Source organism: Oncorhynchus keta, unplaced genomic scaffold (assembly GCF_023373465.1).
Source record: "Oncorhynchus keta strain PuntledgeMale-10-30-2019 unplaced genomic scaffold, Oket_V2 Un_contig_27165_pilon_pilon, whole genome shotgun sequence".
NCBI classification, from domain to species: Eukaryota; Metazoa; Chordata; class Actinopteri; order Salmoniformes; family Salmonidae; genus Oncorhynchus; species Oncorhynchus keta.
Genome location: NW_026285374.1, coordinates 23,760 through 46,251, shown reverse-complemented (window position 1 = coordinate 46,251; position 22,492 = coordinate 23,760). Strand labels below are relative to the sequence as shown.

Here is a 22,492-nt window from a genome sequence, read left to right as displayed (position 1 = left end):
ATTTAACTCAAACCAAGATCAAATGTAATCTTGTTGCTCCATTGTTTTAAAAACTAATTTAAATTCAGTTTTGGGATTAAATCTAAAAGGACACTGTTTAAATGCATCAGTGTGTGTCTAAGTCATCTGTATGTCCTTTATTTTCAGTGTGATTAACACTTTTATCTCCTGTGGTTTAACATGTTCGTTAAACTCAACCAGCTAAATCATTTGACAGAAAAGTGCAATTCATTTCATCCTTAGCCTGAAGTGAAAAGTCACTTTGCTGGCGAGACTAGCAATGACCAGTGCTGGTTTGTTTCCATAGAACTACAACATATTGCTATGGTGAATCCATGAGGACACGTATCACTGATCATAGTTTAGTGATTTAACCTTAGATCAACTAATCCAGTCTTAAAATGAAGTGGTGCAATATGTGATGAATTATAAACGTAGATTTACAAAATCTAGATGAGGTCTAATCTAAGATAGATTTAAACCATGTTGGTGCAACACACCCTCCTTGTCTTGTATTGGGGTTAAACCCTCACACTTATGTTTACATCCATAAAGCCTTTATAACCACTACTGAAGATATTAGAATATCCATCATAAGCAGTCTTAACCATTATGGACAACTACATCGGGCATCTCTGACCTTTTGAATGCATAATCTGCCAGACAGTATAATCTGCCAGACAGTATATTCTGCCAGACAGTATATTCTGCCAGACAGTATATTCTGCCAGACAGTATAATCTGCCAGACAGTATATTCTGCCAGACAGTATATTCTGCCATATATTGAATAGCTGAACATCACATTTGCACCTAATTAAAATAGTGATTACTTGGAGAGAGAGAGAGAAAATAAAAGTGTTACCTCTGCAGTATCCTGGTCTGTTATGAGCTCAGCCTGGTGAGAGGAGGGGATCTGTAGGTCGGAATGATCCCGACTGTGGAAGAGTTTCTCTGCATCGGTGGAGCCAATGCTGGTCAACAACAATACATTTATCAGCTGGAGTAAAATCAGCATCGTGGTTTGTTGCGGTGTGTCTTTGACACGGGTCAGTTTTGACGAGGGGAAGAGAGAGAGAGAGATAATGACCCACTGAAGAGCGAATCATGTCCTCAACCAAAATGTAAAAGGCTCTTTTCCAAAGTCACGCCCTTTAAAACGTGACACACTTTGAAGTTTTACAGAGTATCGACACTTCAATAAAGTAGACCTATAGAGATGGCCTATGACTCGCAATGCGCACTCAGCTGCGAAAGGTAAACAAACACCTCTAAAGCGGCTGCTAAATTAAAATGTCGGCCAAAGGTGTGACTAACGCTTCCCTGGTTACTAATGGATACTGGTTACTAATGGATACTGGTTACTAATGGATACGGAGCGGTCTTAACCGTTGGCTTTTCATCTCCGACAGTAAAAGGGCAGGAAAACAGCCACGCGACTCCCGCCCAGGAACACACCTGTTTGGAACGCATAGCGCGCGTCTCTCCCCCTCAGCTGGATTTATTCAGTTTAAAAAAAAAACGGACATAAATAAAAATCACCATTTCAACATATTGTTATAGCTGTGCACTAATTGTTCACCATTTATTTTTTAATAATTAAATTAATCTTGTTCAATTCTCAAAGTATGCTCATTTAAAAAATATATTTTTCATTTATTTAACAAGGCAAGTCAGAAGAAATGATTATATACAACGAGGGCCTACCTGGGAACAGTGGAGTTAACTGCCTTATTCAGGGGCAGAAGGACAGATTTTTTTTACCTTGACAGCTCGGGGATTCGACACTAACCATTAGGCTACCTGCCTAGTGTGGCACAATAAAATAATTGTCTCGATGTTTTTACCATCAAAACAATACTTCTATGAGCTCAGTGTATTCACAAGTTTATAAGAGCATGATTTGATACATCCAGTGTCAACAAATAGGCATAAATCATTACAATATCTCTGTGGTGCACAACAACACATGACAATATAATAAATATACAGATAGTTATCCGCGATCAAAATAGGACATAAAACCCCACAAATAATAACAAATACTTCACAGAGATAAATCAATCACAAAGAATGCAATACCACAATCCTTTTTTTCACAGAGACTGAATGAGAACGTGATGGGGGACGGATCAAGTTTTTCGGGTTGGTTTGCGGGTCCGTCTCGTCAAGTCTGTCACTGTAGAGCCTTTGCTATCCCTGCGGCTAGGTGCTCAGCTGTAGGTTTGTCTGCTGAGCAGCTGACCGAGAGCCCCTCTGCCGTCATGGCATCTGCTGTGGTGGGTCCTATGGCCGCAAACTGGAAGACCAAAACAACACAAGATTTTAAAGTTAAATTGTATTGGCAGTATCCACAAGCTCAAAGAAGATATCCACAGTCACTTAAAAGTTACATCGGAAAAACGTTCTCACCTTTATCTGCACGAGTTGTTCACCTGACAGTCTCCTCACCGTTTCCAAACTGAACCTGACTCCCGACGGGCTGAAGAAAGCAATGCTGTCTGGAACACCCTGCGTGTGGGCGAAGCACAAACCATGACGATTAGTGTACGAATGTTTCTGATCGATAACAACATCACAACGGGTGATGGGGCGGCAGGGTAGCCTAGTGGTTAGAGCGTTGGACTAGTAACCGGGAAGGTTGCAAGTTCAAACCCCCAAGCTGACAAGGTACAAATATGTCGTTCTGCCCCCTGAACAAGGCAGTTAACCCCACTGTTCCCAGGCCGTCATTGAAAATAAGAATTTGTTCTTAACTGACTTGCCTAGTTAAATAAAGGTAAAATAAATCAAATAAACAACGTGGATATATGGGATAGTGTGTTTTGAGGGGAAAGTCCGGGACTTAGTTAATGCTTCCTGTACCTGCTGTGTAAAATGGTTGTTCAGGTTCTTCTCCAGGTCTGGATGTTGAGCTGTCTGATAAACCATCAGTGTGTCTAGAGGAACTCCTTAAAAACAAAAACGTGAAACGAATGTCACCTAATGGTATTAGATACTACCGAGTAAATAGTACAGAGTATTCATGAGTATTAAAAAAAAAATAGGAGTTATAATAGAGGGAACTTACCGTTTTCCCTCAAAGCAGTAGATAAAACTTCTCTTTTAATAGAACCACAGGGGAAAAGAAGAGGTAATATATTGGCATCCTCTCCTATATCAAGCCAGAATGTAGGTCTAGTTAGAGAAGAGGTAATATATTGGCATCCTCTCCTATATCAAGCCAGAAGGTAGGTCTAGTTAGCTAGCTCAATATAAAACACAACATGAAACATTTTCAAAGATTCTGCTGAGTTACAGTTCATATAACGAAAACAGTTCATATTAAATACATTCATTTATGGATTTCACATGACTGGGAATACAGATATGCATCTGTTGGTCACAGATACCTTAAAATAAAAGGTAGGAGCGTGGATCAGAAACCCAGTCAGTATCTGGTGTGGATCAGAAAACCAGTCAGTATCTGGTGTCGACCACCATTTGCCTCATGCAGCGCGATACATCTCCTTCACATAGAGTTGACCAGACTGTTGATTGTGGCCTGTGGAATGTCATTGTCCCACTCCTCTTCAATGGCTGTGGTGAGAAGTTGCTGGATATTTGTGGGAACTGGAACCACGGCGTCGTACACAACGATCCAGAGCATCCCAAACATGCTCAGTGGGTGTCATGTCTGGTGAGTGTGCAGGTCAAGGGAAGAACTGGGACATTTTCAGCTTCCAGGAATTGTGTACAGATCCTTGCGACATGGGGCGGTGCATTATCATGATGAAACATGAGGTGATGGCGGCGGATGAATGGCACGACAATGAGCCTCAGGTTCTCATCACCGTATCTCTGTGTATTCAAATTGCAATTGATAAAATGCAATTGTGTTCGTTGTCCGTAGCTTATGCCTGCCCATACCGTCACCATGGGGCACTCTGTTCACCACGTTGACATCAGCAAACTGCTCGCTCACACAACGCTTTCTGCCATCTGCCCGGTACAGTTGAAACCGGGATTCATCCGCGAAGAGAACACTTCTCCGTGCCAGTGGCCATCGAATGTGAGCATTTTCCCACTGAAGTCGATTACGATGCAGAACTGCAGTCAGGTCGAGACCCTGGTGAGGACGACGAGCACGCAGATGAGCTTGTGAGACCGGTTGGACGTACTGCCAAATTCTCTAAAACAACACTGGAGGCGGCTTATGGTAGAGAAATTAACATTCAATTATCTGGCAACAGCTCTGGTGGACATTCCAGCAGTCAGCATGCCAATTGCACTCTCCCTCAAAACTTGAGACATCTGTGGTATTGTGCCGTGTGACAAAACTGGCTTATCGTGGCAACGGAGAAATCTTCACTAACAGGGATGTAAACAAATGTGGGCACAACATTTGAGAGAAATAAGCTTTTTGTGCATTTTGGAAAATGCCTAGGATTTTTATTTCAACTCATGAAACGTAGGACGAACGCTTTACATGTTGCGTTTTATATTTTTGTTCAGGGTAGTTGCGTTTAAAAAGGTAAATGACTGTCGTACGTTCAAGGATGAGGCGCGAGAGAACGTCTGCAGTCCCAGTGTCCTCTCCCAGGGGAACCAGACCGAGGTTTTCCACTACGGAAGAAATACAGACAACTGATTACTGAAATATAATACCAAACAGAAACCTACTTTTCATCTAATGACATTAATACATTAGTAGTTTATGGTATTAATACAGTAGTTATGCTATTAATACAGTAGTAGTTTATGCTATTAATACAGTAGTAGTTTATGACATTAATACAGTAGTAGTTTATGGTATTAATACAGTAGTAGTTTATGCTATTAATACAGTAGTAGTTTATGGTATTAACACATGTACAGTAGTAGTTTATGGCATTAATACAGTAGTAGTTTATGGTATTAACACATGTACATTAGTAGTTTATGGTATTAATACAGTAGTAGTTTATGGCATTAATACAGTAGTAGTTTATGGCATTAATACAGTAGCAGTTTATGGTATTAATACAGTAGTTATGGTATTAATACAGTAGTAGTTTATGGCATTAATACAGTAGTAGTTTATGGTATTAATACAGTAGTAGTTTATGGTATTAATACATTAGTAGTTTATGGTATTAATACAGTAGTAGTTTATAGTATTAATACAGTAGTAGTTTATGACATTAATACAGTAGTAGTTTATAGTATTAATACAGTAGTAGTTTATGGTATTAATACAGTAGTAGAGTATGGCATTAATACATGTACAGTAGTAGTTTATGGTATTAATACAGTAGTAGTTTATGACATTAATACAGTAGTAGTTTATGGCATTAATACAGTAGTAGTTTATGGCATTAATACAGTAGCAGTTTATGGTATTAATACAGTAGTTATGGTATTAATACAGTAGTAGTTTATGACATTAATACAGTAGTAGTTTATGGTATTAATACATTAGTAGTTTATGGTATTAATACAGTAGTAGTTTATGACATTAATACATTAGTAGTTTATAGTATTAATAGTAGTAGTAGTTTATGGTATTAACACATGTACATTAGTAGTTTATGGTATTAATACATATAGTAGTTTATGACATTAATACAGTAGTAGTTTATGGTATTAATACAGTAGTAGTTTATGGTATTAATACATTAGTAGTTTATGGTATTAATACAGTAGTAGTTTATGGTATTAATACAGTAGTAGTTTATGGCATTAATACAGTAGTAGTTTATGGCATTAATACAGTAGTTTTATGGTATTAATACAGTAGTAGTTTATGGCATTAATACAGTAGTAGTTTATAGTATTAATACAGTAGTAGTTTATAATATTAATACAGTAGTAGTTTATGGTATTACTACAGTAGTAGTTTATGGTATTAATACAGTAGTAGTTTATGGTATTAATACAGTAGTAGTTTATGGTATTACTACATTAGTAGTTTATGGTATTAATACAGTAGTAGTTTATGACATTAATACAGTAGTAGTTTATGGTATTAATACAGTAGTAGTTATGGCATTAATACAGTAGTTATGGTATTAATACAGTAGTAGTTTATGGTATTAATACAGTAGTAGTTTATGGTATTAATACATTAGTAGTTTATGGTATTAATACAGTAGTAGTTTATGACATTAATACAGTAGTAGTTTATGGTATTACTACAGTAGTAGTTTATGGCATTAATACAGTAGTTATGGTATTAATACAGTAGTAGTTTATGGTATTAATACAGTAGTAGTTTGTGGTATTACTACAGTAGTAGTTTATGGTATTAATACAGTAGTAGTTTATGGTATTACTACAGTAGTAGTTTATGGTATTACTACAGTAGTAGTTTATGGTATTAATACAGTAGTAGTTTATGGCATTAATACATGTACAGTAGTAGTTTATGGTATTACTACAGTAGTAGTTTATGGTATTAATACAGTAGTAGTTTGTCATTAATACAGTAGTAGTTTATGTCATTAATACAGTAGTAGTTTATGGTATTAATACAGTAGTAGTTTATGACATTAATACAGTAGTAGTTTATATTAATACAGTAGTAGTTTATGGTATTAATACAGTAGTAGTCACCCTAAACATTCTTATAAAGTGTTTTGGTGCAGACAACAGTTCAATACTGTCAAACTGTAACGTTTCAGCTAACAGAACAACCCTGTAGTTCCTTCCCCAATAAAATCAGAGGTAAACGGAAAAGTACAGATACCGAGAGTGTTGTACCTGCCACCTGCCCTCAATAAAAGACAGGCAGCAGGACGTCAGTAAACTGTCACTTGTGGGGAAGTCATTTCCAGCTGACTGACGGCTAGTGGTAAACATGGTTGACACGTTACTGTGACAGACAGGTGCCTGCCACACATACTATATCTAGTACCATCTCATTAAAGGGCCACACATACTATATCTAGTACCATCTCATTAAAGGGCCACACATACTATATCTAGTACCATCTCATTAAAGGGCCACACATACTATATCTAGTACCATCTCATTAAAGGGCCACACATACTATATCTAGTACCATCTCATTAAAGGGCCACACATACTATATCTAGTACCATCTCATTAAAGGGCCACACATACTATATCTAGTACCATCTCATTAAAGGGCCACACATACTATATCTAGTACCATCTCATTATAGGGCCACACATACTATATATAGTACCATCTCATTATAGGGCCACACATACTATATCTAGTACCATCTCATTAAAGGGCCACACATACTATATCTAGTACCATCTCATTAAAGGGCCACACATACTATATCTAGTACCATCTCATTAAAGGGCCACACATACTATATCTAGTACCATCTCATTAAAGGGCCACACATACTATATCTAGTACCATCTCATTAAAGGGCCACACATACTATATCTAGTACCATCTCATTAAAGGGCCACACATACTATATCTAGTACCATCTCATTAAAGGGCCACACATACTATATCTAGTACCATCTCATTAAAGGGCCACACATACTATATCTAGTACCATCTCATTAAAGGGCCACACATACTATATATAGTACCATCTCATTAAAGGGCCACACATACTATATCTAGTACCATCTCATTAAAGGGCCACACATACTATATCTAGTACCATCTCATTAAAGGGCCACACATACTATATATAGTACCATCTCATTAAAGGGCCACACATACTATATCTAGTACCATCTCATTAAAGGGCCACACATACTATATCTAGTACCATCTCATTATAGGGCCACACATACTATATCTAGTACCATCTCATTAAAGGGCCACACATACTATATCTAGTACCATCTCATTAAAGGGCCACACATACTATATCTAGTACCATCTCATTATAGGGCCACACATACTATATCTAGTACCATCTCATTAAAGGGCCACACATACTATATCTAGTACCATCTCATTAAAGGGCCACACATACTATATCTAGTACCATCTCATTAAAGGGCCACACATACTATATCTAGTACCATCTCATTAAAGGGCCACACATACTATATCTAGTACCATCTCATTATAGGGCCACACATACTATATCTAGTACCATCTCATTATAGGGCCACACATACTATATCTAGTACCATCTCATTATAGGGCCACACATACTATATCTAGTACCATCTCATTAAAGGGCCACACATACTATATCTAGTACCATCTCATTATAGGGCCACACATACTATATCTAGTACCATCTCATTATAGGGCCACACATACTATATCTAGTACCATCTCATTAAAGGGCCACACATACTATATCTAGTACCATCTCATTATAGGGCCACACATACTATATATAGTACCATCTCATTATAGGTCCACACATACTATATCTAGTACCATCTCATTATAGGGCCACACATACTATATCTAGTACCATCTCATTAAAGGGCCATACATACTATATCTAGTACCATCTCATTAAAGGCCCACTTTTTGTGATATTTACAACTGTTTTATTTATTTTTATTACACTCAGTTGCCAGTTTATTAGGTACACCATCCCGTTCACAAAAAAATGTTTTTGAATTTTTTGAATAGTAAATGGGGATTTAAAAAAAAATGAATTGGGCGACTTTTATAGCGTTACATAATACCCCACCGGTATTCGTTTCCATCTCCTCCTCTCTCCTGCACTCCTTTCTCGAGCACGCAGACGGGCTGTCAACGGTTTAGTGAAATACTGTACGTTTTGTAGTGAAAACGTGTTACGATCGATTTTCCCGAACAGATTTTTACTTGGTTTCCCAAAATGAAGCAATGGGTAGCTGCAGGAACAAGGTTGGAGAGCCCATACAGAGTTGAAGTATCACCTGTCGGGCAGTGGGAGCGCGCTCCTCAAATAGTGGTTGACGGGAGGAGTGAAATAAGAGTTCTTTATATTTATTTCTCAACTGTTCATAAATGCTCCGCTATAAAAACCGAAGTAGCCTACAAAACGGACCGGTGGGAAGACTCACGGCCTCCGTTCACTAATAGAGTGAAAACAGATGGTATGTATTTTCCCCTGTTCCTGTTATTGATAAATGAAACCATTCTAAATCGAAACTCATTTAGCATATTAGTAAAGACAAGATTCAATTGAGAATAGTATGATCACTTGAGAGAACAGCTGTACAGCCTGAGGCAAGGAACAGAGCGCGAGTTCTATTCTTTTTTTTTTCTACTTTCTCAAATCATCAAATCAAATAAAAATGTTATTTGTCACATACACATGGTTAGCAGATGTTAGTGCGAGTGTAGCGAAATGCTTGTGAATAAGGAACACGAAGCGAGGCGACGAACATCTCTGTCGGCGCCGGAAGTAAATGGACAGCCTATAGTGACGTCATAAAGCCCATACAGGTTTAGATTTCTGGGACATTCTAAAGGTTTGTAAAATCATTCACAACTAAATCTACCATAAAGGTCCTTTTTTTTCTTCAAATTATACATTTTTCCACCTCAATATAGACACGTCATACGCCCCCCACTCGCTCCATAGTGGGAAAAATATCATTTCTATTTTATTCAGCGAATTTAAATTATATTCTTCTTTACTATCACATCTTGTCAGCTAAATGAACACGCCTACAGCCTGTGACATGGAGCATCGCCAGATAACTAACTAAAGAGTTGGCCGACTCTTCTGAAATACATACATACATTTTTTTTTTTCATATCATCATGTTTTGTTAGACCTGACAAATATAAATAATGGATTTGTTGTGATGGTGGTGTAATATTAAAAGATTTATTAGATTTGTTTAAATGTTGAAGGTCCAAAGGCACGTATCAGGTGTCTTGAATGACGGAGGCCTGGATATGAAGAAATGTGTTTATGTTAATTAACGGTCAATTACCGGGAGAACGGCAGTCTTTCGCATGACAATAACTGGCCCGCCACAGCCCTACAGATGACCACACCGGGATCCACATCTATCAGCTAAAAACAAGAAGAAGTGGCTCCAGTGGGCACGCCATCACCAACACTGGACCAATGAGGAGTGGAGAAACATCGCCTGGTCCGATGAATCCCGGTTCCTGTTACGTCATGCTGATGGCAGAGTCAGGATTTGGCGTAAGCAGCATGAGTCCATGGCCCCCATCCTGCCTGGTGTCAACGGTACAGGCTGGTGGCGGTGGTGTAAAGGTGTGGGGAATATTTTCCTGGCACACGTTTCGTCCCTTGATACCAACTGAACAACGGTTTCCAATCCCCGGAGAATTCAGCCTGTTCTGGAGGCAAAGGGGTGTCCTACCCAGTACTAGATGGGTGTACCTAATAAACTGGCCACTGAGTTTACAGTATATATATATCCCGTATGACCAGATCCTCTCAGTGAAACAAAAGAGAGACAATCACGTTAGAGACACGAAGGTGTTGTAAAACTACAAAGAGCTCCACGCTGAATAGAAGAGTGTTTCAATGCCAGTAAGTTTACACAATGTTTCGTGATCAATTCCTCACCTAGCGCTGCAGTAGCCTTCCCAACAACATAGATGGACTTGGCATTCCATTGGTCTTTTATGTCATTGTTCCACTCTGTAAAATAGAAAACAGAAATTAAAACGAGTAGCTTAGCTTCACATACACTAACGCGTGTTGACTTTGTCCGTCTGAAAACGCACGTGACTAAGGCACAAGAGGCCTCTCCTTTCCTAACAATGACATTTTTGTTGATGGGGGGGGGGGGGGCATTTTACAGGACATCGTTTAAAACTTTACTCACGTTCCGTTCTTTCATCATCTTCAAGACACATTTTGACTGCCTCCACCGCCCTCGGGCTGGTAAAAATCAGCCCGCCATGTCGTTCTGGCTGGAACAGCTGTTGGAGTAGAGACACCAGCTGTAGTAGTAGAGACTACAGCTGTAGTAGTAGAGACACCAGCTGTAGTAGTAGAGACTACAGCTGTAGTAGTAGAGACACCAGCTGTAGTAGTAGAGACACCAGCTGTAGTAGTAGAGACAACAGCTGTAGGAGTAGAGACACCAGCTGTAGTAGTAGAGACTACAGCTGTAGTAGTAGAGACGACGATCCCTTACTTCAAAGGCAATTATAGTCAATGAACTAATCACTGATCATAATCTTGATGTGATTGGCCTGACTGAAACATGGCTTAAGCCTGATGAATTTACTGTGTTAAATGAGGCCTCACCTCCTGGCTACACTAGTGACCATATCCCCGTGCATCCCGCAAAGGCGGAGGTGTTGCTAACATTTACGATAGCAAATTTCAATTTACAAAAAAAAAATGACGTTTTCGTCTTTTGAGCTTCTAGTCATGAAATCTATGCAGCCTACTCAATCACTTTTTATAGCTACTGTTTACAGGCCTCCTGGGCCATATACAGCGTTTCTCACTGAGTTCCCTGAATTCCTATCAGACCTTGTAGTCATTGCAGATAATATTCTAATCTTTGGTGACTTTAATATTCACATGGAAAAGTCCACAGACCCACTCCAAAAGGCTTTTGGAGCCATCATCGACTCAGTGGGTTTTGTCCAACATGTCTCTGGACCCACTCACTGTCACAGTCATACGCTGACCTAGTTTTGTCCCATGGAATAAATGTTGTGGATCTTAATGTTTTTCCTCATAATCCTGGACTATCGGACCACCATTTTATTACGTTTGCAATTGCAACAAATAATCTGCTCAGACCCCAACCAAGGAACATCAAAAGTCGTGCTATAAATTCACAGACAACACAAAGATTCCTTGATGCCCTTCCAGACTCCTCTGCCTACCCAAGGACGCCAGAGGACAAAAATCCGTTAACCACCTAACTGAGGATCTCAATTTAACCTTGCGCAATACCCTAGATGCAGTTGCACCCCTAAAAACTAAAAAATGTCTCATAAGAAACTAGCTCCATGGTACACAGAAAATACCCGAGCTCTGAAGCAAGCTTCCAGAAAATTGGAACGGAAATGGCGCCACACCAAACTGGAAGTCTTCCGACTAGCTTGGAAGGACGGTACCCTGCAGTACCGAAGAGCCCTTACTGCTGCTCGATCGTCCTATTTTTCTAACTTAATTGAGGAAAATAAGAACAATCCGAAATTCCTTTTTGATACTGTGGCAAAGCTAACTAAAAGCAGCATTCCCCAAGAGAGGATGACTTTCACTTTAGCAGTGATAAATTCATGAACTTCTTTGAGGAAAAGATTATGATTATTAGAAAGCAAATTACGGACTCCTCTTTAAACCTGCGTATTCCTCCAAACCTCAGTTGTCCTGAGTCTGCACAACTCTGCCAGGACCTAGGATCAAGAGAGACGCTCAAGTGTTTTAGTACTATATCTCTTGACACAATGATGAAAATAATCATGGCCTCTAAACCTTCAAGCTGTATACTGGACCCTATTCCAACTAAACTACTGAAAGAGCTGCTTCCTGTGCTTGGCCCTCCTATGTTGAACATAATAAACGGCTCTCTATCCACTGGATGTGTACCAAACTCACTAAAAGTGGCAGTAATAAAGCCTCTCTTGAAAAGCCAAACCTTGACCCAGAAAATATAAAAACTATCGGCCTATATCGAATCTTCCATTCCTCTCAAAGATTTTAGAGAAGGCTGTTGCGCAGCAACTCACTGCCTTCCTGAAGACAAACAATGTATACGAAATGCTTCAGTCTGGTTTTAGACCCCATCATAGCACTGAGACGGCACTTGTGAAGGTGGTAAATGACATTTTAATGGCATCGGACCGAGGCTCTGCATCTGTCCTCGTGCTCCTAGACCTTAGTGCTGCTTTTGATACCATCGATCACCACATTCTTTTGGAGAGATTGGAAACCCAAATTGGTCTACACGGACATGTTCTGGCCTGGTTTAGGTCTTATCTGTCGGAAAGATATCAGTTTGTCTCTGTGAATGGTTTGTCCTCTGACAAATCAACTGTACATTTCGGTGTTCCTCAAGGTTCTGTTTTAGGACCACTATTGTTTTCACTATATATTTTACCTCTTGGGGATGCTATTCGAAAACATAATGTAAACTTTCACTGCTATGCGGATGACACACAGCTGTACATTTCAATGAAACATGGTGAAGCCCCAAAATTGCCCTCGCTAGAAGCATGTGTTTCAGACATAAGGAAGTGGATGGCTGCAAACTTTCTACTATTAAACTCGGACAAAACAGAGATGCTTGTTCTAGGTCCCAAGAAACAAAGAGATCTTCTGTTGAATCTGACAATTAATCTTAATGGTTGTACAGTCGTCTCAAATAAAACTGTGAAGGACCTCGGCGTTACTCTGACCCTGATCTCTCTTTGAAGAACATATCAAGACCATTTCGAGGACAGCTTTTTTCCATCTACGTAACATTGCAAAAATCAGAAACTTTCTGTCCAAAAATGATGCAGAAAAATTAATCCATGCTTTTGTCACTTCTAGGTTAGACTACTGCAATGCTCTATTTTCCGGCTACCCGGATAAAGCACTAAATAAACTTCAGTTAGTGCTAAATACGGCTGCTAGAATCCTGACTAGAACCAAAAATTTGATCATATTACTCCAGTGCTAGCCTCTCTACACTGGCTTCCTGTCAAAGCAAGGGCTGATTTCAAGGTTTTACTGCTAACCTACAAAGCATTACATGGGCTTGCTCCTACCTACCTCTCTGATTTGGTCCTGCCGTACATACCTACACGTACGCTACGGTCACAAGACGCAGGCCTCCTAATTGTCCCTAGAATTTCTAAGCAAACAGCTGGAGGCAGGGCTTTCTCCTATAGAGCTCCATTTTTATGGAACGGTCTGCCTACCCATGTCAGAGACGCAAACTCGGTCTCAACCTTTAAGTCTTTACTGAAGACTCATCTCTTCAGTGGGTCATATGATTGAGTGTAGTCTGGCCCAGGAGTGGGAAGGTGAACGGAAAGGCTCTGGAGCAACGAACCGCCCTTGCTGTCTCTGCCTGGCCGGCCCCCTCTTTCCACTGGGATTCTCTGCCTCTAACCCTGTTACGGGGGCTGAGTCACTGGGCTTGCTGGGGCTCTCTCGTGCCGTCCCTGGGGGTGCGTCACCTGGGTGGGGTTGATTCACTGTTGTGGTCGGCCTGTCTGGGTTGCCCCCCTTGGGTTGTACCGTGGCGGAGATCTTTGTGGGCTATACTCGGCCTTGTCTCAGGATGGTAAGTTGGTGGTTGAAGATATGTGGGGGGCTGTGCTTTGGCAAAGTGGGTGGGGTTATATCCTTCCTGTTTGGCCCTGTCCGGGGTGTCCTCGGATGGGGCCACAGTGTCTCCTGACCCTCCTGTCTCAGCCTCCAGTATTTATGCTGCAGTAGTTTGTGTCGGGGGGCTAGGGTCAGTTTGTTATATCTGAGTACTTCTCCTGTCCTATTCGGTGTCCTGTGTGAATCTAAGTGTGCGTTCTCTAATTCTCTCCTTCTCCTTTCTTTCTCTCTCTCGAGGACCTGAGCCCTAGGACCATGCCCCAGGACTACCAGACATGAGGACTCCTTGCTGTCCCCAGTCCACCTGGCCATGCTCCTGCTCCAGTTTCAACTGTTCTGCCTTACTATTATTCAACCATGCTAGTCATTTATGAACATTTGAACATCTTGGCCACGCTCTGTTATAATCTCCACCCGGCACAGCCAAAAGAGGACTGGCCACCCCACATATGCTCTCTAATTCTCTCTTTCTTTCTCTCTCTCTCGGAGGACCTGAGCCCTAGGACAGTGCCCCAGGACTACCTGACATGATGGCTCCTTGCTGTCCCCATTCCACCTGACTGCTGCTGCTCCAGTTTCAACTGTTCTGCCTTATTATTATTCGACCATGCTGGTCATTTATGAACATTTGAACATCTTGGTCATGTTCTGTTATAATCTCTACCCGGCACAGCCAGAAGAGGACTGGCCACCCCACATAGCCCGGTTCCTCTCTAGGTTTCTTCCTAGGTTTTGGCCTTTCTAGGGAGTTTTTCCTAGCCACCGTGCTTTTACACCTGCATTGTTTGCTGTTTGGGGTTTTAGGCTGGGTTTCTGTACAGCACTTTGAGATATCAGCTGATGTACGAAGGGCTATATAAATAAATTTGATTTGATTTGATTTGACAGCTGTAGTAGTAGAGACACCAGCTGTAGTAGTAGAGACACCAGCTGTAGTAGTAGAGACAACAGCTGTAGTAGTAGAGACAACAGCTGTAGTAGTAGAGACACCAGCTGTAGTAGTAGAGACTACAGCTGTAGTAGTAGAGACACACACACACACACACACACACACACACACACACACACACACACACACACACACACACACACACACACACACACACACACACACACCTGTTGTTAAATATATTGTGTTATTTTATGGCTGGTTATGACACCTACATCAGAGTGTCAAAACCCACATTTATTCAAATGTGTTTTTCCCTGACAATAAGTTTCCTTCCGTTCTGAAAGTGTGTTTCTTTTTCGTTGTTGTTTACTTGGACTAAGATAATACACCTTATGGCACTGTCACGAAGCGCTATGACCATCCTGTGTCACTTTACTTGGACTAAGATAATACACTCTATGACACTGTCACGAAGCATTATGACACAGTCATGAAGCATTATGACACAGTCATGAAGCATTATGACCACACTGTGTCACTTTACTTGGACTAAGATAATACACCGTCACGAAGCATTATGACCATCCTGTGTCACTTTACTTGGACTAAGATAATACACTCTATGACACTGTCACCAAATCATTATGACACTGTCGAGAAGCATTATGACATCACAATTCTACTAGCCATTAAAGCCAGGCCTATCACGTACACGTCCTTACGTCAATCAGTCAAAAAGGTGTCTTGTCCTACTCCTGATATCTGCTCATCCATTCATCCCAGTCATCAACAATAGAGCATTATGGGTAGGCGCATGTCTAACATGAATTTTGCGTGCATTTATAAAGATAATTTAATATAGTCTATTTCAGAAACTATTATATAACATAAACATACTATTGACCAGTAGGCTATGGTGGAATGGAATGTTCTACCTTGTGTGGTAGGTTTAGTCAGTGTCATAACCAGCCATAAAGTAACTAACCTTGGTAGGTTTAGTCAGTGTCCTCATCCATAAAGTAACTAACCTTGGTAGGTTTAGTCAGTGTCCTCATCCATAAAGTAACTAACCTTGGTAGGTTTAGTCAGTGTCCTCATCCATAAAGTAACTAACCTTGGTAGGTTTAGTCAGTGTCATAACCAGCCGTAAAGTAACTAACCTTGGTAGGTTTAGTCAGTGTCATAACCAGCCGTAAAGTAACGCAACAGTGTGTCATAACAGTGTTATAACCATATTATAACAGGTTATGTCAGCTATTATTATTATTATGACAGGTTATAACAGGTTATGTCAGCTATTATTATTATTATGACAGGTTATAACAGGTTATGTCAGCTATTATTATTATTATGACAGGTTATGACAGGTTATGTCAGCTATTATTATTATTATGACAGGTTATGACAGGTTATGTCAGCTATTATTATTATTATGACAGGTTATAACAGGTTATGTCAGCTATTATTATTATTATGACAGGTTATAACAGGTTATGTCAGCTATTATTATTATTATGACAGGTTATAACAGGTTATGTCAGCTATTATTATTATTATGACAGGTTATAACAGGTTATGTCAGCTATTATTATTATTATGACAGGTTATAACAGGTTATGTCAGCTATTATTATTATTATGACAGGTTATAACAGGTTATGTCAGCTATTATTATTATTATGACAGGTTATAACAGGTTATGTCAGCTATTATTATTATTATGACAGGTTATAACAGGTTATGTCAGCTATTATTATTATTATGACAGGTTATAACAGGTTATGTCAGCTATTATTATTATTATGACAGGTTATAACAGGTTATGTCAGCTATTATTATTATTATGACAGGTTATAACAGGTTATGTCAGCTATTATTATGACAGGTTATAACAGGTTATGTCAGCTATTATTATGACAGGTTATAACAGGTTATGTCAGCTATTATTATGACAGGTTATAACAGGTTATGTCAGCTATTATTATGACAGGTTATGTCAGCTATTATTATGACAGGTTATAACAGGTTATGTCAGCTATTATTATTATTATGACAGGTTATAACAGGTTATGTCAGCTATTATTATTATTATGACAGGTTATAACAGGTTATGTCAGCTATTATTATTATTATGACAGGTTATAACAGGTTATGTCAGCTATTATTATTATTATGACAGGTTATAACAGGTTATGTCAGCTATTATTATTATTATTATGACAGGTTATAACAGGTTATGTCAGCTATTATTATTATTATGACAGGTTATGACAGGTTATAACAGGTTATGTCAGCTATTATTATTATTATGACAGGTTATGACAGGTTATAACAGGTTATGTCAGCTATTATTATTATTATGACAGGTTATGACAGGTTATAACAGGTTATGTCAGCTATTATTATTATTATGACAGGTTATAACAGGTTATGTCAGCTATTATTATTATTATGACAGGTTATAACAGGTTATGTCAGCTATTATTATTATTATGACAGGTTGACGCTTATGACGCTCGGTGTCCCAGTAAAATGTTACCAAACTTTCGATCTTAAAATCAACACGTTGATGTATGTAGAGGGTACTCACCTTGTCTGACAAAGTGCTCAAGGAAACAAATGTAAAAGACAACACGGGAATTAAGGTTGCTTTGTGTCCACGGGATGCCAGCTCCTGTAAGTACAAAAGTTGAGAGTTCTGTAAATAAAATAAAATAAAATTCACTGTTGCACAGTCAGCCATTATACATTGAGGTTATAATGCCCGAGAAGCCGGTGTTTCGAGGATATATTGTGACGGGTGTTTGTTGTTGGCACATTGTTTACAATATATCCACCGAAACACCGGCTTCGAGGGCACTAATCACTTTTATACAACGGGTTACCAACACATTCAAATAATGATTCACATATTTTCATTTAAAAAATATATATATATATATATATTGATGAATTTATTAATGATATTTCTTCATTCCACAAGATATAGTCCCGATACAAATCTATGGTTGCTACCCAAGCTGGTCGTTCGTTCGTTCTATCGGTTTGGTTGCTAGAGACCCGACCCAGTCGTTCAGTGTTTTTGTTCTGTATCAGTGGACCCGACCCAGTCATTCAGTCTTTGTGGACGCGACCCAGTCATTCAGTCTCTGTGGACGTGACCCAGTCATTCAGTCTTTTTGTTCTGTATCTATGGACGTGACCCAGTCATTCAGTCTTTTTGTTCTGTATCTATGGACCCGACCCAGTCGTTCAGTCTTTTGTTCTGTATCTATGGACGCGACCTAGTCGTTCAGTCTTTTTGTTCTGTATCTATGGACCCGACCCAGTCGTTCAGTCTTTTTTGTTCTGTATCTATGGACCCGACCTAGTCGTTCAGTCTTTTTGTTCTGTATCTATGGACCCGACCCAGTCGTTCAGTCTTTTTGTTCTGTATCTATGGACCCGACCCAGTCGTTCAGTCTTTTGTTCTGTATCTATGGACCCGACCCAGTCGTTCAGTCTTTTTGTTCTGTATCTATGGACCCGACCCAGTCGTTCAGTCTTTTGTTCTGTATCTATGGACCCGACCCAGTCGTTCAGTCTTTTGTTCTGTATCTATGGACCCGACCCAGTCGTTCAGTCTTTTTGTTCTGTATCTATGGACCCGACCCAGTCGTTCAGTCTTTTTGTTCTGTATCTATGAACCCGACCCAGTTGTTCAGTCTTTTTGTTCTGTATCTATGGACTCGACCCAGTCATTCAGTCTTTTTGTTCTGTATCTATGGACTCGACCCAGTTGTTCAGTCTTTTTGTTCTGTATCTATGGACCCGACCCAGTCGTTCAGTCTTTTTGTTCTGTATCTATGGACCCGACCCAGTCGTTCAGTCTTTTTGTTCTGTATCTATGAACCCGACCCAGTTGTTCAGTCTTTTTGTTCTGTATCTATGGACTCGACCCAGTCATTCAGTCTTTTTGTTCTGTATCTATGGACTCGACCCAGTCGTTCAGTCTTTTTGTTCTGTATCTATGGACCCGACCCAGTCGTTCAGTCTTTTTGTTCTGTATCTATGGACCCGACCCAGTCGTTCAGTCTTTTTGTTCTGTATCTATGAACCCGACCCAGTCGTTCAGTCTTTTTGTTCTGTATCTATGGACCCGACCCAGTCGTTCAGTCTTTTTGTTCTGTATCTATGGACCCGACCCAGTCGTTCAGTCTTTTTGTTCTGTATCTATGGACCCGACCCAGTCGTTCAGTCTTTTTGTTCTGTATCTATGGACCCGACCCAGTCGTTCAGTCTTTTTGTTCTGTATCTATGGACCCGACCCAGTCGTTCAGTCTTTTTGTTCTGTATCTATGGACCCGACCCAGTCGTTCAGTCTTTTTGTTCTGTATCTATGGACCCGACCCAGTCGTTCTGTATCTATGGACCCGACCCAGTCGTTCAGTCTTTTTGTTCTGTATCTATGGACCCGACCCAGTCGTTCAGTTTTTTTGTTCTGTATCTATGGACCCGACACAGTCGTTCAGTCTTTTTGTTCTGTATCTATGAACCCGACCCAGTCGTTCAGTCTTTTTGTTCTGTATCTATGGACCCGACCCAGTCGTTCAGTCTTTTTGTTCTATATCTATGGACCCGACCCAGTCGTTCAGTCTTTTTGTTCTGTATCTATGGACCCGACCCAGTCGTTCAGTCTTTTTGTTCTGTATCTATGGACCCTACCCAGTCGTTCAGTCTTTTTGTTCTGTATCTATGGACCCGACCCAGTCGTTCAGTCTTTTTGTTCTGTATCTATGAACCCGACCCAGTCGTTCAGTCTTTTGTTCTGTATCTATGGACCCGACCCAGTCGTTCAGTCATTTTTGTTCTGTATCTATGGACCCGACCCAGTCGTTCAGTCTTTTTGTTCTGTATCTATGGACGCGACCTAGTCGTTCAATCTTTTTGTTCTGTATCTATGGACCCGACCCAGTCGTTCAGTCTTTTTTGTTCTGTATCTATGGACCCGACCTAGTCGTTCAGTCTTTTTGTTCTGTATCTATGGACCCGACCCAGTCGTTCAGTCTTTTTGTTCTGTATCTATGAACCCGACCCAGTCGTTCAGTCTTTTTGTTCTGTATCTATGGACCCGACCCAGTCGTTCAGTCTTTTTGTTCTGTATCTATGGACCCGACCCAGTCGTTCAGTCTTTTTGTTCTGTATCTATGGACCCGACCCAGTCGTTCAGTCTTTTTGTTCTGTATCTATGGACCCGACCCAGTCGTTCAGTCTTTTTGTTCTGTATCTATGGACCCGACCCAGTCGTTCAGTCTTTTTGTTCTGTATCTATGGACCCGACCCAGTCGTTCAGTCTTTTTGTTCTGTATCTATGAACCCGACCCAGTTGTTCAGTCTTTTTGTTCTGTATCTATGGACTCGACCCAGTCATTCAGTCTTTTTGTTCTGTATCTATGGACTCGACCCAGTTGTTCAGTCTTTTTGTTCTGTATCTATGGACCCGACCCAGTCGTTCAGTCTTTTTGTTCTGTATCTATGGACCCGACCCAGTCGTTCAGTCTTTTTGTTCTGTATCTATGAACCCGACCCAGTTGTTCAGTCTTTTTGTTCTGTATCTATGGACCCGACCCAGTCGTTCAGTCTTTTTGTTCTGTATCTATGGACCCGACCCAGTCGTTCAGTCTTTTTGTTCTGTATCTATGGACCCGACCCAGTCGTTCAGTCTTTTTGTTCTGTATCTATGGACCCTACCCAGTCGTTCTGTATCTGTGGACCCGACCCAGTCGTTCAGTCTTTTTGTTCTGTATCTATGGACCCGACCCAGTCGTTCAGTCTTTTTGTTCTGTATCTGTGGACCCGACCAAGTCGTTCGTTCTAAATGTTCCATTGCCATACTGGTTGGAAACGTTCTTATCCCTTGCTTGCTAGCTAGCCGACTACGGCTAACTTACAGTCAGGTGAAAAAGCGCAAACAGAATAACAGAAAAGTGACTGCATTTGCGTTTGTTTAAGTTGTTTTCTAGTGACATTTATTTGGACACATCCATAACAATGAGCTAATGATCCACGATTTCACCTGGTATAGAAAATGTGCTCACTCATCATGTTCATTGCTATGGGACAGCTGGAGAGCTAATTTAAATATTGAAACAATGTTGCAAATGTCAGAGAGACATTTGAAAACTAAATGTTAGTCTAAAATAAATGTGAGATAATGTCTAGATGCTTTTTATAGCGGAGATCAATTTTATAAATCGCCTGGCTGGGCTGATGAGACAGTGGATTGCGCAATCAGATGGAACAGAGTAAATAGGCATTTTAACGTCATAGATTTAACCGGTGGTAATTTATGGAACAGACGTCGGCTGGACTGCGGTTTTAACCAATCAGCATTCAGGATTAGAACCACCCGTCCTATAATGGATTATAATAGGTGTAGAGTATAATAGGATTTGAATAGAACAGAATAGAATGCACATGCAAGCTGCAAATATTAATACACAATATGTTTCTCTACTGTACCTTGATGTAAGGATCTGGTCCAGAGCCTCCCTCTCTTGGTTCTTTCAGAAGCAACACATGCATTTCGACAGATGACTCAGAGCCCTGTGGAATAAAACAAGAAGGGATACAACTTAATGTTACCGTCTGTCGATGATGAACATCGTGAACACATTAAAAAAAATCCACTCAATGCAGATTTACACTATTTAGTGAGATTATAAACTGAATGACTGACCCGGTGCAGTAGCTTCAGAACAGAAGGTTGACGGGGGGGTGTAAACCCGTAGAGGGCGAACGTTACACCCAGCGCCTGTCATATGTCGCCTACTGATAACAATGCTGTTGAGCCATGAATCAACTGTTTTCATAGCTCGGACCATTTATCAATTAGAGGCATGCGGTGTTATTCAGTCAGCTGTAGAGCTCGGGTCTCTCGTGCACCAGTGTACTGTACGTTTTATGTACTTGCAATGTTGTTATGTTTTGCAATACAATTCAAATAGGGAGCTGTCACTTCTGAGCCAACGCGACACATTACTTGGCATCGTTGGCACAACCATAAAACAATAACTGCACACACAATAATTATCATGCTTAACTATTGAGCTAACTAGTTTTCGTTTTCAAGTCAACAGAAAATGTACAGAAACCGTAGAAAAGTCAACAACAAATTGGATGTACACAAAACACTGTACCTCGAGCTCTTCCTCCAGCTGGCTTCATGGCTACAACTAAAACGGGGAAATAGGGGACATCAAAATAGTCATGTTTTGTTAGGATAATACTTGAGCAATAACAATGAATTTTATCACTACAGTTACAATTATAGAAAGTAATCGTTTGTTTTTTTTCTTCTGGAACAGTTCAGTAAACAATATTCTAACATATTTTAAATATAATTTAAAATACAATATACATATCCCTTTTGATCAAAA

The 22,492-nt window shown here is 40.0% G+C and overlaps 1 protein-coding gene and 1 long non-coding RNA gene across 13 annotated transcripts; one reads left to right on the top strand and one right to left on the bottom strand.

Annotated features, from left to right (window-relative positions):
• Nucleotides 1–1,630: 1,630 nt before the first annotated feature.
• On the bottom strand, nucleotides 1,631–22,431 carry LOC118382943 (uroporphyrinogen-III synthase-like). Of its 3 annotated transcripts, none has more exons than XM_052506640.1 (11): nucleotides 22,253–22,431; nucleotides 21,793–21,896; nucleotides 21,576–21,659; nucleotides 17,665–17,748; nucleotides 10,726–10,822; nucleotides 10,464–10,538; nucleotides 4,530–4,604; nucleotides 3,070–3,153; nucleotides 2,865–2,950; nucleotides 2,412–2,510; nucleotides 1,631–2,298 (listed from the first exon to the last, which is right to left on the bottom strand). In XM_052506640.1, exons 3-11 carry the CDS (start codon nucleotides 21,636–21,638, stop codon nucleotides 2,176–2,178), a joined length of 786 nt encoding a protein of 261 aa, XP_052362600.1. In that variant the 5' UTR covers nucleotides 21,639–21,659; nucleotides 21,793–21,896; nucleotides 22,253–22,431; the 3' UTR covers nucleotides 1,631–2,175. The 3 variants fall into 3 exon arrangements, with proteins under 3 accessions (XP_052362600.1, XP_052362601.1, XP_052362599.1); XM_052506641.1 differs by having other exon boundaries at nucleotides 21,793–21,881; XM_052506639.1 differs by lacking the exon at nucleotides 21,793–21,896.
• Nucleotides 16,042–17,570, top strand: LOC127922803 (uncharacterized). 10 transcript variants are annotated; one of them, XR_008112387.1, is made up of 5 exons: nucleotides 16,042–16,111; nucleotides 16,244–16,432; nucleotides 16,515–16,934; nucleotides 17,100–17,338; nucleotides 17,451–17,570. It is a non-coding gene; the product is annotated as an uncharacterized LOC127922803 (long non-coding RNA). The 10 variants fall into 10 exon arrangements; XR_008112386.1 differs by having other exon boundaries at nucleotides 16,056–16,154; XR_008112388.1 differs by having other exon boundaries at nucleotides 16,080–16,197; nucleotides 16,556–16,934.
• Nucleotides 22,432–22,492: the final 61 nt, after the last annotated feature.